At 43.3% G+C, this 18681-nt stretch overlaps 1 protein-coding gene across 1 annotated transcript in view; it reads left to right on the top strand.

Moving 5' to 3' along the window:
* LOC135221870 (general transcription factor IIE subunit 1-like) overlaps positions 1 to 18681 on the top strand; it is a 38548-nt gene that overhangs the window by 7175 nt on the left and 12692 nt on the right. The window contains exons 3-4 of the mRNA XM_064259823.1: positions 12166 to 12332; positions 14013 to 14141. Of these exons, the coding sequence (XP_064115893.1) occupies positions 12166 to 12332; positions 14013 to 14141 (296 nt within the window). The remainder of the gene's footprint in view (positions 1 to 12165; positions 12333 to 14012; positions 14142 to 18681) is intronic.

Genomic DNA, 18681 nt, shown 5'->3' with positions numbered 1-18681 from the left:
CGCAAAATTTGCGCCAGAGAAAAGCCAAAGACCTGGCGCAGTGAGCCAAGAGCACCATCCAAGATTTTCTCGTTTTAGCGAGTTATTAACCTAGGAGTCCGGTAGACTCTCGGACTCCAAGCTCGGTAACGGCAAGATTCGTTCCTGATTTCGTTACCCATTTAATCAGGCCATTTCCACGACACTCTCATATCGCATAGAGCATCGAGAATCTCTTTTTTCGCTCCTATTCGCGTTAACAAAGAGATCCTTCTCGATCGACGATAATAACTGTTAACATGTTTAACATTTATTGGAAAGAGTTGTGAGAAGACGAACAGGCTTCCTATAGACTGCTTCCTTTTCCTACTTCTCCCCGATTGAAGATGACGTGGGAAAAGCTTCAAGGAAGATTATCTTGCCAGTACAAGAGCAACTGGCCTCTTTGGTGGGAGTGTTAGCGCCTCGTAGGAAGGACGTTGCGCTTCCAATCAAGAAGTCTCGTCCTCTCTCCCCTGCGAAGCGAGAGGCGTCATGCAGACGTGAAGCTTCCAAACATATCGCAGAGGCTTCGGTTTCGAGAGCGAGATCGGGAGAATCTTACGGAAGACACGTAACGCCAGAGAGACGTGAGACGTCGTCAAGACATGAATAGTCATTTAAAGCTGCTTTTAGACGCGAGGCTCCAACCAAAATTTTGGCGCCAGTTAGGACGCCTTTTGAGAGCGAAGCATCTTCCAGGCGCGAGGCGTCATCCAGACGTCAGCAGCCACACAAACGGGAGGCGTCAGCCAGGACGCTTGGCTGACTAGAAGCGTCATCCAAGCGGGAAGCGTCATCCATTTATGGAGAGAAGCCTGGGCTGTTGGCGCCTTCCAGGACTATTAAAGCGGGGAAGAGGAAGGAATATCATTCCCTTAGCCCCTCTCCTATTAGGAGTTTGTCTCCTCCAGAGGAAAGACGTACTGAATTAGCAGTGGAGACTCATCTAGACCCCGAGTTAGAAGTAAACTCGGAGGAGGAGTATCAAGGAAGAGAAGGACTGTCGAACTATAATGTTTTGACAGCCTTGCTTCTAGAGGAGTATGGAGACGACTTGACTCCTGCCTCTCCTCCTTCTCCGCGCTCTCTTTTCTCGAGTGCAAAGACCGCGAAGAAATCTTCGTTTTTTCTTAGAATGAAGCCCGCCATTTCGATGAAGAGGGCTCTTCAGTCTTTAGACTCTTGGATGAAGTTGAAGAAGGAGTTAGTTAGAACGGTCTTCTGCATGCCTCCAGCGAGACTAGCTGGTAAAAGAGGCATTTGATATCAGACGGGAGAGAATTTGGGTATTTCTCTTCCGTCTACGTCAGAAGCGGACTTTTCGACCTTAGTGGACGCTTCACGTAGACAAGGTTTGAACTCTGCCCGTATAACTTGGGGCATTTCAGAACTGGACCATCTCCTCAAGGGAATCTTTCATGTATTGGAAGTTTTCAACTTCTTAGATTGGTCCCTTGGGGTGATGTCCAAGAAAGCCCATGATTCTGAAGGACTCGAACCAGAAGTCCTTCTGTGTATTTTGTCTTGTATAGACAAAGCGGTTCAGGATGGCTCGGTTGAGATCTCCTCTTTGTTTGGAGCAGGTCTTCTTAAAAAGGACAGTATATAGTGTCTTTTTAACCAAAGCGGTCTCCCACGCTCAGAGGGCTGCGCTTCTGTACTCGCCTTTGTCTGACTTTTTGTTCCCTTCTCAGTAGTGAAGGACATTTCTCGTTCATTAACTGAGAAGGCGACTCAAGACCTTCTGACACAGTCAGTAAGGAAGAAGAAACCTGCAGACAGCCCCACACTGTCATTGTCTGATGAGGAGAAAGACCGAGCCTACAACCTGACACAGATGCGCTAGATGCGAACATATAGGACAGATAAGAGTGTCCGATGTGGACATTGCCAGACATCCTCGAGACTCTACCAAGCTCGAAGCTCCGGCAAGTGGAGGAGCCACCCAGGCGCGAGGCACCAGGCAGGCGCGAGGTACCAGCCAGCGGCGAAGCTCCAGGCAGGCGCAAGGCGCCACTCCAACCGGGCGCGAGACAGCCAGCCAGGCGAGAAGCTCCAGGCAGGCGCAAGGCGCCAGCAGGCACAAAGCGCCAACCTGGCGCGAGACGCCAGCCAGGCGCGAGGCGCCAGGCAGGCACAAAGCGCCAACCTGGCGCGAGGTGCCAGCCAGCCGCGAAGCTCCAGGCAGGCGCAAGGCGCCACTCCAACCAGGAGCTAGACGCCAGCCAGGCGCAAGGCGCCAGCCAGGCGCAAGGCGCCAGCCAGGCACGAAGCGCCAGCCAGGCGCGAGCAGCCAGCCAGGCGCAAGCCAGGCTCTAGGCGCGAATCTCCAGCTAAGACGCGAAGCGTCATCCAGATGCGAGGCGCCAGTCAGCGAAAGGTACCAGACAAGCGCTAGGCGCCAACCAAGAGCGAAGCACCAGCCAGGCGCGAGGTTCCTGCCAGGCTTCAGGCTTCAGTCGGGTGAGATCCATTTCAAGAAAGCCCTGGTCTTCTTTGAAACATTGAGATCTCCTAAGCACTTCATTAGTGACTTGATTCCTTCAAACAGCTGAGAATTAAAAGCGCAGGAAGTGCGCGCTTTTGCAAATTCTTGTTCTTTACATAACAATATGTCATATAAGACATATTAGCTGTGTTGTACGGTAGAGGCAACTCTGTGTTGACTTTTCATTACACAAAGGATGTCAAGTTAACCTACGAGAGATCCTTCTCTTTTGGTTTATACGTTTCTGCGGATACGTTACTGGGATAAGGAGCCGACACTGATCCTTAACTTTGAGTTAAAGTTTTTTAACTTAGTGAAATTATTGGGGTTTTTGAAAGGAGTGTGGGGATAACTCTTTCCAATTTGAGCGCGAACCCTCGTGTTAGGATCAGGTGATCGGGATTGGTGTTGCGCTCCTTCATAAGGTGTATTGTCATATAAGTGGATCAGCACCCATTGACAAAGTCCTTTCAGGCTCTGCCGAGTAAGTGGATAAGACCCCTTCGGCAGACCCACAAGAACTCTTGGCCATAGATCACATATCTCGCTAAAGTTTCTTGAGGTGATGCAGACTACTGGGCAAACACCCACGAAGTCTACCACCTATCAGGTAGGAACCAAGGTTTTATTTATACCTACAACATATGTTGTTTACCTGTCTATTCCATATAGTAGCTGTCTCTTACCCTCCACCGAAGGGTGCCAATCAGCTATGTATATATCTGACAGGTAAGTTGATTGTATGAAAATGATATTGTTATGATACAATAAAGTTTCATACATACTTACCTGGCAGATATATACATAGCTAAGACTCCGTCGTCCCCGACAGAAATTCAAATTTCGCGGCACACGCTGCAGGTAGGTCAGGTGATCTACCGTCCTGCCCTGGGTGGCAGGATTAGGAACCATTCCTGTTTTCTATCATATTTTTTCTCTTCCACCTGTCTCCTTGCGGGGAGGCTGGGTGGGCCCTAATCGTATATATCTGCCAGGTAAGTATGTATGAAACTTTATTGTATCATAACAATATCATTTTTCATTATTATTTAGAAAAGAAAAATATACTTTGTCATGAAAATTTTACATTCAGGGATTTTCATCCACTAGTTCATTACTGAATGGTATTGCTAGATTATAATGATAGTTTTTACGTATACGACTTACCAGGTAGTTACATATAGCTATAGTAGTCTCTGACGTCCCAGCAGAATTTCAAAACTCGCGGTAGCGCTAGTTGATAGGTCAGGTGATCCCTTCCCCTCCGCCCCCTACTGGGGTACTAGGAACTATTCTAGCTAAGCTCAGATTTTTTCTGCCATGGAGCTGGTAACTCCTGCTCCGTTTCGGTTGAATTTCATCATCGATCATACGGTCTTCGTCAGGATTTTTGGTGAAGTACTCTGTATGATTTTGCAGTTTAACGGTGTTGATATACAGCTAGTTAGGCATTTTCGCTTGGAATATGTTGGATTCATTATAGGTTTTGCAGCAAGGGCTGCAAAACAAGGTTGTGTAAGGCCAGTGTGGATCTTCAAACCATTTGTGTGTCTTGTAGGGGTCAATCTTGCTGTGCAACCTTAACCTGTGATGAATGCAAGGAGCTAACTGAGAAGGAGTGGAAGGCATTTAACAAGTACGTATGTTAGGAAACTGGAAAGAGACAGAATTAGGAGAGCGTCAGCTAGGACTTCTTCTTTGGTGTCTCAGGAGTTAGTTAGTCTGGAAGAATCTGTCACTAACATTCCGATTTCTAGCAATTCCCTCAACCCAGACTCTGTAATTCCTGAACCCGACACTGTTGCCGATCTTAAAGTCCAAATGGACTCTAAATTTAGTGTAATTCTCGCTACCATGGAGAAGATGAGCGAGACAGTTAAGTCATTGTCGGAAAAGGTGTTGAGTGCGGTGCCTACTGTGAGTGTTGTGGAGGAGGTGACTGTTCGGCCCTCTCGTTCTCCTAGACCTAAGCCTCTGCCAGACTCCCCAGCCCCTGGGAGGAGGCATGCTGACAGTCCAAGGGAGGCGAGCGGGACTTGCTCCCGAGCAGTTGCCCCCTCAAGCAGTTTTGTTGGTATTTCCCAAACTGCTGCTGAGCGCCACCGAAAAGGCGACTCAGGGAAGTGTCTTTCCTCAGTATCTGGTTCGGAGGACTCTCCGCGAGGGGATGGCGTTTTCCGGACGAGTCTCGCCCGTTGAAGAGGACACACAAGCTTTCTCTGGGACAAGTACCCAAGAAGAAACCTTCTATCAGGCGACAGGAAGGTCCTTCGTGTAGTTTTTGGGAATCTCCAGAGAGGTTTTTGCCTTCGCAGGAAGAATTTTCCAAGCGCAAGTCTCCTGCGCTCAAGGCAAAGCGTAAGAGAGCTTCTAGACTCGCTTTGTCTTTGACTGCCAAGTTTCATGATTCACGCTTGGATTCTCCCGATTCGTGTCTCCTGCCGCTTCTCGTCGAGAATCAGCACCTTGAGAGGTGTTTAACCCTCTTACGCCGACTGGATGTATTTTACGTCGACATTTTTTGTCTCCCGTGTGCCGACTGGACGTATTTTACATCTACTTACAAAAGTTTTTTTTTTAAATTCGCGGAAAAATACTTATAGGCCTACCAGCCTAAAACTTTTGAATCACGCGCCTTGGGGGATGCTGGGAGTTCACGGATCAAGGTGTTGTTTTGTTTACAATCGTTACGCAGGCGCGCAAGCGCGAATTTCTTTCTTGCCGCACTAAAAAGTATCTGTGACACATCTCGGAAATTATTTCGTCACTTTGACATAATTTTTGTACCATTGTAAATTAGCCATTACGTGAAGTATTATGTATGAAAATGTGCGCATTTTTATGTAGAATACAACAATAAAATACTCATGATTGTAGCTTTTATCAGTTTTGAGATATTTTCATATAAATAACGATAATTGCCAAAATTTCAACCTTCGGTCAACTTTGACTACCGAAATGGTCGATAAACGCAATTGTAAGCTAAAACTCTTATATTTTAGTAATATTCAATCATTTACCTTAATTTTGCAACTAATTGGAAGTCTCTAGCATAATATTTCGATTTATGGTGAATTTATGAAAAAAAATTTTTCCTTACATCTGCGCGGTAACTCTTCCGAAAAAATCATACATGCGATTGTGGTAATGTTTGCACCATTTTAAAATTAGCCCTTATATAAAGTTTTATATATGGAAATGTGCGCAATTTCATGCACAATACAACAAAAAACAACCCATGGTTGTAGCTTTTATCAGTTTTGAGATATTTTCATATAAATAACGATAATTGCCAAAATTTCAACCTTCGGTCAACTTTGACTCTACCGAAATGGTCGAAAAACGCAATTGTAAGCTAAAACGCTTGTATTCTAGTAATATTCAAGCATTTAACTTCATTTTGCAACAAATTGGAAGTCTCTAGCACAATATTTCGATTTATGGTGAATTTATGAAAAAAATAACATTTTCTTTACGTCCGTGCGGTAACTCTTCCGAAAAAATCATACGTGCGATTGTGGTAATGTTTGCACCATTTTAAATTAGCCGTTACATAAAGTTTTTTATATATGAAAATGTGCGCAATTCCATGTAGAATACAAAAAAAATAATTGAAGGTTGTAGCTTTTCTCATTTTGAAATATTTGCATATAAATCACGATAAATATAAAAGAAAAAAAAACCACGTTCGGTCAACTTTGACTCTACCGAAATGGTCGAAAAATGCAATTGTAAGCTAAAACTCTTACATTCTAGTAATATTCAGTCATTTATCTTCATCTTCAAACAAATTCGAAGTCTCTAGCAAAATATTTGGATTTATGGTGAATTTAAAAAAAAATCTTTCCTTCCCTCCGCGTGCGGATTCTCCGCCACAAATCTCCGAAATGCGTACGTCCCATTCTCGGAATATTTGCTCCGTTTCATATTAGGCATTTCATAGAGTTTTATATATGAAAATGTGCGCAATTTCATGTAGAATAAAAACGAAAAAATATTTGAAGGTTGTAGCTTTTCTTATTTCCGAAATAATTGCATATAAAAAAATATATATATAAAAAATTCGACATTCGGTCAACTTTAACTCATCAGATATGGTCGAAACCTGCAATTGTAAGCTAATACTCTTACAGTATAGTAATATTCAATCATTTGTCTTCATTTTGAAAGAAATTGGCAAGTCTCTAGGACCAATATTTAGATTTATGGTGAATTTTTTGAAAAAATATTTGTTTAACGTTCCGCTCCCGTTACGAATTCAACATGCATTATTTTGTGATAATATTTTCTCTGTGTTGCTTTTATTGTTTTACAATGTGTCATATACCAAAATGATTGCAATTTAGTGTACATTACAACGAAAAAAAAGCAACTTGTTACCTTTAACCGTTTTGCGCACAGCGCGATTTGAATACAATTATATATGAAATTTAGTTTTTGCGCTATCATATATCGCATTATTTATATATGATAATGATAATTTTTTTCATTTCTGATGGTTGCATACTAAACTTCAGCCAATGACAAAAAAAAGGAGCCAAAATGAACTCTTAATCTTGAAAACTAAGCACGCTGTGATTTTTTGAAAAAAATATTTTTTCCGCTTCTGCGCTCACTCTGAAACACCTCCGGCACACGGGAGACAATTTTTTTTTTACCGCTTCGGCGTAAGAGGGTTAAGGTGGCGCCAGTTGATGCTCCCGCGTGTGTACCTGCCGCTCCTGTTTCTGCCAAGTTGGATGCCGCCGCTTTTGCGTCTGCCCCTCTTGTTTTCCTTCAAGATATGCAGTCTAAGTTAGACAACATCTTAGGGCTTCTAGGTCAATCGCAAGCGTTGACGCGCACTGAAGCTCTGCTCGCTTTGGCGCTAGACACTCCGCTCGCGCTCACTCCAGTTGGCGTACGCTCGTGTGTGACAGCTCATGCTCCCCCACGTCCACCCGCCCCACCCTCCCTGCCGCCTACCCTGTCGCCGACCCTGTCGCCTGCCGTGCAGCCAGGTACTCAGCAGATGCATCCGCAAGTTTCTTCGTTGCCGATTGCAGATCCAGTTCACGCTCCCCTTGCTGGAACAGTGGATAGCAGAGTGGATTTTTTGTCAGAGAGGAAGAACGGGGAGGACATTGTTCTGTCGGCCTTTCCCCAGTCTCTTCTAAGGAAACTTTCTGGAAGCAGAGAAGGAGTCCTTACAGTCTAATTACAAACTCCTGAAATTTTTTGCCGACAACTTCTCGGAAGATTTCACTGCTGTCGCCCCTCCTTCTCTAGAATCACAGTATGCGAGGAACACCAGGACGAGTTCCTCGACTTTTATGAAGCTGGTGCTTTCGATTTTAGCCAGAAAAGCACTAAAGAAGGTGGATGATTGGCTTAGTGTTAAAAGGGATCAAGGGAAGACAGTTTTTTGTTTTCCTCCCTCCAAACTCTCTTCCAAGAGTAAGGTTTGGTACAAAACTGGGGAAGCCTTCTCTCTGGGAGTCGCTGCCTTCTCCCAAGGGGACTTCTCTAATCTAGTCGATGCAGCTCGGAGATCCGCCCTTAATTCCGCCAAGATCTTTTTTACATCATCTGAAATGGATCATCTCTCCGAGAATGTTTTCAGGGTACTGGAAGTGATCAGCTTCCTTGATTGGTCCATTGGTGCTCTCGGGAGGAAGGTCAAGAGCTTTGGCCTGTCGGAGCAACAAATGTTGGAATTTGCGGGAGTGATGTCCTGTATTGATAAAGCCATCCGGGACAGTGGTTCGGAACTGGCTTCGGTATTTGCGATTGGAGTGCTGAAGATGCGACAGTTGTGGTGCTCCTTCACTGCGAGAGGAGTATCACATTCTCAGAAGTTGGTGTTACTGTTCTCTCCTTTAGATAAGTGCTTTCTGTTCCCGTAACCCTTAGTAGCGGAGATTGCAGAGTTGCTAGCACAGAAAGCCACTCAAGACCTTCTGGCGCAATCAACTAAGAAGCCAAGGACAGTACAAACTACGGTTTCGCGTCCTGCAATGAATCCTGAACTCGAGAAGCCCATTCGGAGCAGATCTTCCTCACACCCTTTCTCCAAGACTTGAGGAAGGACGAGATTCGTACCCAAAGCAATCAGACCTTCAACAAACAAAAAGTGAGTGTGTACCTCTGCACGCCAGTAGGAGCCAGACTGCAAGAGTTTTGGCAAGTCTGGGAGGAGAAGGGGGCGGAACCATGGACAGTTTCGGTCATCAAAGAGGGATACAGGATCCTGTTCGAAGAGATCCCTTTCCTGTCGATTCTCCCGATCCCGTTTCCTTCCTACTCGCAAAATTCAGGAAAATGCTCTATCCTCGAGGACGAGATAATATCCCCATACATCCAGCTTCAAGGAAGTATCTGCGTTTCATGTTCAACGGAAGAGTGTTCCAGTTCAGGGCGATGTGCTTCGGTCTCTCAACAGCACCGCAGTTGTTTACAAGAGCTGTCACACCTGTGGCCAAATGGCTTCATTTGAGAGGAATCAGGATTTCTCTGTACCTCGACGACTGGCTTCTTCGTTCGCAGTCGAAGGAGAAGTGTGCGGAGGATCTTCAAGTCATGCTTCAGTTAGCAAAGGAATTAGGTCTGATCGTGAACCACCAGAAATCGCAATTGATCCCGTCCCAAGTCAGGACTTATTTGGGAGTATGGATGGATTCAGTAGTTTTTTGGGCTTTACTGTCCGATCAGCGGGTCAGTGCCAGCCTCAAGAAAATACGAGACTTCATGAGGAAGTCGCAATGCTCAGCCAACGACTGGATGAGCCTGTTAGGGACACTGGCTTCGTTGGAGCAGTTCGTCTTTCGGGGAAGATTACACATGAGACCTCTCCAATTCTATTTGAGAGAGCACTGGGAACAAAAGAAGGTGCCAGATTCTTTCGTTTTTCCCATTCTGGAAGGAATCAAGTTGGAACTGAATTGGTGGAACTCGGAGGAAAGACTGTTGCAAGGGAAATCCCTCCATCCGGTGAGCCCGAACCTCGAACTGTTTACCGATGCCTCAGATCGGGGATGGGGAGTGACGCTACAGGACAGGGAGGTTTCGGGCCTGTGGTCTCCAGAAGAGAGGGAATTGCATATCAACATAAAAGAACTGAAAGCAATTCATCTAGGTTTGATGAAGTTCGAGTCAGTCATCCGGAACAAAGTGATCCTAGTGAACTTGGACAACACCATGGCCCTGTCGTATATAAAAAAGCAGGGGGGACTCACTGCTTTTCTTTATGCGAAGCGACGAAAGAACTACTGCTGTGGGTGGAAATGATCAGCGTAACTCTCCTCACGAAGTTCATCCAAGGAAAGCTAAACGTGAGAGCAGACCAACTCAGCAGGAGGAATCAAATTTTAGCGACCGAATGGATGTTACGCGACCATGTATGCCGTCCACTGTGGTCTCTTTGGGGCCAACCGATGGTGGATTTATTCGCCATCAACAAGAACTTCCGACTTCCCCTTTACTGCTCTCCGGTATCAGACAGCCAAGATCTTTTGGTGGATGCGATGATGTTGAATTGGTCGGCTCTGGACCTATACGCTTTCTCACCATTCAAGTTAATAAGAGCAGTCCTAAACAAGTTCGTGAACCATCGGAACACAAGAATGATACTGGTGGCTCCATTCTGGACAGTAAGGAAATGGTTCCCGGATCTCCTACATCTCCTAATAGCTTTCCCGAGAAGACTGCCCGAACGAATAGATCTACTCAGACAACCGCATTACAGGAGATTCAACGGAAACCTATCCGCTCTACGGCTGTCTGCATTCAGACTATCCAACGTCTCCTCCGAGAGAAAGGATTTTCGAGGGGAGTTGCGAAGTCTATTGCAGCAGCAAGGAGATCCTCGTTATCCAAAGTTTATCAGTCCAATTGGTTTAATTTTTGAGACTGGTGCAAACGATCTGGAGTCTCTTCTTCTGAAACCACTCTAAGTCAGATCGTGGATTTTCTCCTTCATCTGCATCAAGTTCGCCGTCTTTCTCTTCTGAGAATTAAGGGATATCGTTCTATGCTTGCCTCAGTGTTTCGCCATGGGGGCATTGAGGTTTCAAGCAACCAGGATTTGACGGATTTCCTTAAATCTTTTAATACATCCAAGGCTCAGTCTTCAGAATTAATCTCATGGAATTTGGATGTGGTCTTAAAATGGCTGATGTCTTCCAAGTTTGAACCTCTGTGGTCTAGTTCGCTTCGGGACCTTACAAGGAAGACTATTTTTCTGGTTGCGCTCGCTACAGCTAAAAGAGTCAGCGATCTGCAAGCACTTGACAAGAGAATTGGCTTTGTGGAAGGAAAAGCAGTATGTTCCTTCATTTTAAACTTCGTAGCTAAGAATGAAGATCCTTCTCGGCCATAGCCGCACTCATTTGATATTCAAAGCCTTACAGATTTAGTGGGAGAGGAACAGGGGAGACTCCTCTGCCCAGTGAGGGCACTTAAATATTTAAAATTCACCAAGACAGTCCGAGGCCCGTCGTGTAATCTCTGGTGCTCGGTCAAGGATCCGTCAAGGCCCCTTTCCAAGAATGCTATGTCGTTCTTTTTAAGGGACTTAATTACAGAGGCGCGCACGCATCTGCAAGAGAGAGAAACAACCATGGCGAGAGTAAAGGCGCACGAAGTGAGAGCAGTGGCGACTTCTCTAGCATATAAAAAGAACCTGTTTCTAGAGGCGATACTCAAGGCTACATACTGGAGGTGTAAGTCAGTGTTTGCATCATTGTACCTCAGCGACGTGCAAACGACTTTTAAAAATTGCAGTACCTTAGGTCCCTTTGTAGTGACTGGCACAGTGTTTGGGGAGGGAACGTAGGAAGTCATTCCTTCCTTACTTTTATTTTTGTGGTGGTTTGGTTTTTACAGTTGCCTGAGAGAACGGAGGCTATTAGAGTTCTCCTCTGTCAAATTAGGGTAAAGATGACGTGTGTTTTAAGGTTAGTTTTAATCATCTGGGGTTAGGTGATCCCTCATTATTTCTTCGTTGTGGTACTGCGCCCAGAGAAGGGGCATTATGGATGGCGTGTCGCATACAGGTCACGCCCAAGTCGACATGCACTCCTGTAAGCAACCAGTGACCGGGTCCATACACCCCACTGTTGCTCTAAGGTTAGGGGATTACAGAGGCTGTAATCGCTAAATCGGCTATCTTAGCAGGTAAGGAACTATTTCGTTCTTCTTATTCAGTTCTGTTAAGCAGTAGGTAGCTGTCACTGACCCACCTCCTAAAGGGGCCAATCAGCTATATGTAACTACCAGGTAAGTCGTATAGGTAAAAATGACATTTTTGTGATAAAATAATGTTTTACGTATACTTACCTGGTAGTTACATAACAAAAGCCCACCCACCTCCCCTCTGTGGACAGGTAGGCATAAAATATCTGAGCTTAGTTAGAATAGTTCCTAGTACCCCGGTAGGGGGCGGGAGGGAAGGGATCACCTGTCCTATCAACTAGCGCTACCGCGAGTTTTGAAATTCTGCCGTGACGTCAGAGACTATAGCTATATGTAACTACCAGGTAAGTATACATAAAACATTATTGTATCATAAAAACGTCATTCTGATAGTGAAAAGGAAATTTGATCGAAGTAATGAAACAAACATTACATACAAGATACTTTAGATAAATACAGTTTTTATGCTTCTCCCTCAAAATCAGGTATGAGTGAAGATGATTTGTGCGACCTTTTAAAATTTGATCGGAAAATGCTTCGACAGCGCATAAACACTCTAAGAGCAGACAAGTTTATCCAGAGTAGAAATAAAATGGTTACTCAGGAGGAGGGGAAGACACAAAAGGAACAGTACTATTTTATTAATTACAAGGTAAGGGTTTTATTGGTCCCACTGAGAGTTTTTTTTTGAGTATGGCTATCATAATTTTGTTGGTCATATGTTTAGGCCTAATCAAGAAACACTGGAAAAGGAAAACATGGTTATATGCAATGCACATTTGAGTCTGAAAAATTGAAAGTTATTTTTAACATTGCAAGTTCATGTTTTGCTCTATAGCCATGTATGAACAATGTGAAAACATTTGATTTTATTGACAGCAATGAAACGGTGTTCTGAGAGAATGCCTGATTACAGTACATTTAATCTCTGTTACGCATTGTGGCTTTTATACTTGTGTCCTTGCATAGAACTGTTAAAGTTTAAAGTTAACACATGGAAATGCTCACTTTTACTGCAAGGTGTACTATGGTCTTCTATATATGTTGTTATAGTAATTAAATTCAGTAGTATTTGTTTGAACACTATGTAGTTGATTTAATTTAACTTCTGAAGTGCAGATGTTTATTTAGGAACTTTGTTGTTTCTCACAATTACAAAAATGACTCATAATGTTTATGGTAGTAATAATTTTACTGTACTTTGTATTTTCCTAGGACAACTTTCTTTTTGCATATACTACTCTGTATTTTTTACATTTTTAGAGCTTCCTAGATAATCTGCAAAAAAAAAAAAAAAATCATGAAATTGAGGCAGTACAGAGAATGAGGGAGGGAGGCCAGTACACTGTAAATATAAATGTCACCAATTGCTGTAATAGTATTAAAGAGAGAGAGAGAGAGTCTTAAGTATAAAAGTCACTAATAGTAATTTATCATCAACCAGTTGAAGTTGTATTGAACTTTTTGCAGTCTGAACAAACGCCCAGCAACATCTATCATCAAAATATTGGACCTATTAGTGTTTAACTTTGTTACAACTTAATATTGTGAGTGTTGCAAGGATGATACCTTTGCAGAATCATATCTTGAGAATAATCATATTAAACTTTTTGTTTTGTTTTATTAGGTTTCCCTGTACAGTAGAAGAATATTTAATTACTAGCTCACTGCTTTCTTCTCTATTACCCTATGTACTTTCCATTTGATTCCTATTCGGTTCCTAATAGGAGTTCCAACATGTCTTTATCCCACTGCTTCCACATCCACCAACATTTCTGACTGCTCCTCTTCCCCTCTTGTCACATGTTCAAACCATTCTAACCTCTGAAGATTTTGGTCTTATATCTTATATCCAGTCTCCAGATACCAAATCTCTCAGCAACTCTCCTCATTTATGATGGTCTCGCATTGAGTTTCTCAGTTATTGCATGCAACTTAGAATCCCTACATTTTGTAGTCATAATTTTATCAGTAACTATGTCTCAGCTGCACTTGTTTTGTCTTTTAGACAATTCTAAGACCTCAGATTCTAATGGTTACACCAAGTCTTCTGCAGGGACCACATTTTCTGTACTTGTGTAGTTTCGTCTTTTTATATAATGAATGAACAGTGGAGGACTTGCTGCCGATTTTTGAGGGAGACCAACATTTATCTCTGATTCTTTGTATGTACATTACACCATCTTTAATATATATTTAGTATTTTGATATTATCACATTGCTATCTCAGGGAATCTTTTCAGTACCCTCTGCTTTTGTAATGCCCATCCTTTTTCTTAGTCTGTTAGATTATTGATGATTAATGATATTTAATAATTTGAGACCATTTCAGAGTTTTGTTAATGTTATTAAATACAAGTTGGACCACATAAGAAAGAAATTAGAAATGGAGGAGCGAGATCAGACCAGTCGGGCATCTTTCATTTGTCAGTATTGTCAGCGTTCATATACCGATTTAGAGGTAAGTTTATTTTACTGTTCCAAGATACCTTGAGAGACCAGTTATCAAATTACAGAATTATATGGCAAGACAGCTTGTGTATGAAATAGCATTTTTGTATACTTATGGGATTTAATATGATTTGATCCTACACTGGTACCAACTGTTAGCCTTTCATGTATGAAATAGCCTGCAGCACAAGCTAGAATAGACATAAAATATAGGTAAACAAAGTTGTTAATATAGTGAAGAGGTGGGGAGAGAGGAGGGTTACCCATGCTCTCTTCATGCACACCTTTCCATTCTTCCTTTGTCTATACTGTCGAATAGATATCTCATCACCCTCTTCTGTTTGTGCCTTGTTTCTTGGTTGTGTACCATTGATATCCAAGGTTTTTTTCCCTTTGTTTTGTGCATTGGGTACTTATTTTTGGTTAGTTTTTGGGCCTTTTGGTACAGTTTTTCCCATTTATGGAAAATAAGCAAAACACTGCCGGTGTGAGGTTTGTGGGCGCTGATATGAGGTTTGTGGGCTGTCTTGTAATCATTTCATATCTCCCCTTTTCAGTAGACCCATGTACTGTGTGTAGAAGGGAGTGTACTGGAGCCATTCTTTGTGATGAGTGTGTATCATGGCCATCGCCCAGTAGGAGAAATATGTATACGTGGCAAGAGGAGGAGAAAGCTTAGGAACAGTTTGCCTTCTTCCTTGGAGTGTATCTCCATCAGAAATGATGCAGAGTCCTGCCAGAACCTTCTTGCCTCCTTGCACCCCCCTGTTTCCTCCCTGTTTGCGAGGGATAAGTCACCCACTTGGACACCTATTGATTCCACATCTGATGATTAGGAAACCAAAGATTTATGATCCTTTGAATATCTCCAAGATGTGGCTATCTTTAAAATGCTTGGTAGCCCATCACTTTCCATATTCTTAGACTCCATATATAGGGAAGAATCCTGATCAGCAAATCAGTTTCTATCTTTTATTAAAGCAAAATTCTTCCCTCCTCCCTGCCAGTTGTCGCCCATTGACTGTAGTCCCTGGAGCTCAGCAAGTGGTTATTATGACTGCTCTTCCCTCTGCCTTGATTACTTCCAGTGTGCAAATTTTATATGAATGTGGTTATGTTTGTGAAGAAAAAAATGTTATAGTCATTCTTCATCCTCTTCTTCTGTCTGTGTCTTCCATCTCTTAATCTTCTTTGTTTTCTACTCCTCCTCAGACTTTCTTCCCCAGCTTATGAAGAAGAAGAGGAAGTTCATGGCATGTAGGTAGAGATCCAGGTGGACTTCTTTCTGTTGCTCCTCCACTCACTTTCGAAGCTGACCGGTGCTCCTGGTACATGGGTAGTGTTTTGACACCTCCCAGCTCTTCTCACCTCCCCTTGGTGAGTGTTCATCTTTGCATCGGGTGTTACACAGCCCCTCCCCCCCATCTTCTCCAGGTCCCTGTCCTTGGTTTAGCTGTTGCAAAGTAGGCCTTCTTAACTTGTTTGCTCTCCACATTGCTCTCGGTCTGCATACTGTCAGCATGAGAGTAAGGACTCCTCTCTACCTTCTTGTTTGGTGTGTTTGTACTCTCCATTATGTTCTAAGTGAGGACTTCTTGATATAGAGATTTCTCCCTTTGCCTCTACCTTTTGTGCCCATAGCTCTCCTCACCAGTAAAAAAAAAAGAGAGAGAGAGAGAGAGAGAGAGAGAGAGAGAGAGAGAGAGAGAGAGAGAGAGAGAGAGAGAGAGAATAGTGATGCTATCTCTCTCACTACCTTCCCTGTACGTACTCAGTCATGCTCTTGATTCTCTTTGGCCTTCTCTGGCAAAGGCTTTGATTGTGCAGTGCGGGAACAGGAGTAAGAGGGAGCAGGAGCCTGGTCCGACCTGCGCTCCTTTGGAATAACTGGCTGCTGAGCTTCCGTGGATTGATCTTTTGGTAGTGAGGGACTTCCTCTGGAACCCCTTCAGGCCAAGTAGGAACGGGTTTCAATAAGTTACTTCATTCACTCGTGAGCATGGTAATCTTTGGGAAGTTAACTCACCATCAGCTTTGCATATGATCTTTTTCTTGTAGCACATGTTGGGGGTCCTGCTCTGGAGGCGAAACCTTCGGTAAGCTTACATGTAGTCTAAGTTGTCTGAGGTGTTTGGGCAGAGATGAACACCCTGATTTGGTCAGGGAGTTCTTTAGTTGCTCTTAGATCAAGTAAACTCCTCCCATACTGCTTACATTTCAGAGGACGTTCTACATACGGGAAGATGCAGAGAAGAGGACGTTCTACATACGGGAAGATGCAGAGGATCCCCTTCTCTGGTGGGATGCCTGTCCGCCCCTTTGATAGATAACCTTCTGCATGAGGACTTAATTTTCAGTGCTGCAGAAGCCAAAAATCTGGAATCCATTGCAATGGATATTGTTCACGTGGTCTCTTGGCTAGACCTGTGGCTGTGTACCATCACCACCATTAGATGAAAGAGGTCTCCTCCGAGGTGTAATATACAGTTAAGATGTTGATTATATGAGGTGGTAGGATTCTCACCTACCTTGCGCATCAAGTGTCCAACTAGTGGTCTAACTAATCCTACAACAAAGAGATTCTGGTGTCTCTGTACTCTTTCACCAGGTATTTCACAAGAACAGCCTCTTTCTATGCAACAGCTCAACAACGCAACAGCTCAATAACAGTTTCACACCTCTATTTTCCTTCAGGATAAATGGATGTAACAGTAGCGCTTTGTTGGGAGGGCTCCTGAGACTCCCTCATCTCCTGTGATGCAACATTCAAAGCTTTTGGGAGGGGGGGCAAGATGCCCTCTGCTAAACCTTTTGGTTCAGTAAAATCCTCTCGTGTCTGGTACACATAGGCAGCCCCAGCTTCAGAAACCCAGGCAAGAGCAGTAGTCTTCTTCCTTGACAAAGAAGAGCAGAGAACCTTACAGCCCTTTCAACCCCCACATTCCTGGATCTATTTAAAAGGGGGGCCGGGGAAGGAATAAGAGAGGATAGGATTAGAGTGGCATTTCCCTTTCTCTGCTGCCACAAGTGGGAGATTGCTGCCACAGTGCCCAAAAGGCAGTGGAGCGGAGCCTTATGTAGTGTCAGTCTTGTGAGACTGATACAGTCTTGTTCCAGAACCTTTGCCCTCACCTGTCTGTGAGAGCAATTCTTTTCCCGACCTACACTCCAGGTTCTTGAATAGCTTGATCCTTGTCGGCTGAAGTGAAGCTGGAGATGGAGATAGGTACTATCGAGATAGCAAATTGCAGGTCTCGTGATTTTATAGTCATCTCTTTCTGGTACATAAGTCATCAGGATATTGGAGGTCAGTCATCAACCTCTCGGCTCTGCATTAGTACATTCTGCAGATTCTGTAATGTCACAGTGTTTATAGAGTATTGTGTTTTTGGTTCATTAATTAAGACCATAATCTTTTTCTAAGGTGTTTGGAATGGTAAAGCAATGTCATCCAGCAAGCATAAGAAAGATCAAAGAAATTTTTGCTTTTGAGAGTGAATGTTTTCTTTTAAGTGTGTAACCAAGTCTTTTTCTTCAGTAAATCGGTAACTTTTGATTAGATTTTATTTATTAGCTTTTCTGTATGTATATGTATAGATATTTGGACTCAGTGTTTGTTGATGCAGGCTAGAAAGAAAGAAATTAAAGAAGACTAGATATATCATGGCTTAAGTTTTTTTCAGCTTAATGCCAAGCTTGCGGTTTATGGACCTGACTAAATCTGCTGGTTGGATGGTAGATGCTTTTTAGGCAGCACGTGTACTTCCCTGAGTAGCTTCAGATTTGTTGGAGATATTTTGTTATAGTTAGGATCCATGCTCTGATGTTTCTTGCACTTTTCATTTTAATAGGGTTGAAGATGTTTTTATTGTCAGGGACCCAGTTCTTTTTGCCAGCTTACATCAAATTTAGTGTTAATGTAAGACATACTTCTTGGTTAATGAATATAACACTATATACAGTATATATGCCCTATATATGCAGCAAAATATTATGTAACACAGGATTTATAGCAAAAAAGCAAATGCTTTTGCTTATAGTTTTTTCTGGCTGCATGTAAAGGATAGGAAATATAAAGGGAGGGATGGGTTGAGTTCAAGGTGGGTGGCAAAGCATGTTGAAGATGTGGGAGACAAGTAATCTGAATCTTGATGCAATAGAGAGAAAGAACAAATTTTAGGAATATGATATGACAAATTTTCTAAGACAATTTGTATTTTTCATAGCTACAAACCTGAGGTCTTAACAATAGGATAAGAAACTAGTGCTGTCTTCCTCTCCCTCTTCCCCCTCTACGCCCCATCGGCGTATGAAGCGTTGGAAGGCTAAGGATTTTGCCCTTCCTTCGCCTTCGAGGGAGGAACAACGCGGATGTGTTCCCGAGAGTGCTGTTGTTTCGGGCAGTGTTAGTGGTGGTTTGCGTTCTGCAGGAGATGCTTCGTCCTCTGCCTCGAATCTCTAGCATGTGACCCCCCCCCCCATCCATGCACATCACGAGAGTGTTGCAACCTCCCCTGCCCATCCACGTGATGTTAGTGCTCCTTCTTCTC

The sequence above is a fragment of the Macrobrachium nipponense genome, chromosome 3 (assembly GCF_015104395.2).
Source record: "Macrobrachium nipponense isolate FS-2020 chromosome 3, ASM1510439v2, whole genome shotgun sequence".
In the NCBI taxonomy this organism is placed as follows: Eukaryota; Metazoa; Arthropoda; class Malacostraca; order Decapoda; family Palaemonidae; genus Macrobrachium; species Macrobrachium nipponense.
Note: the sequence above shows the minus strand (reverse complement) of the source record. Positions and strands in the feature narration are given on the sequence as shown.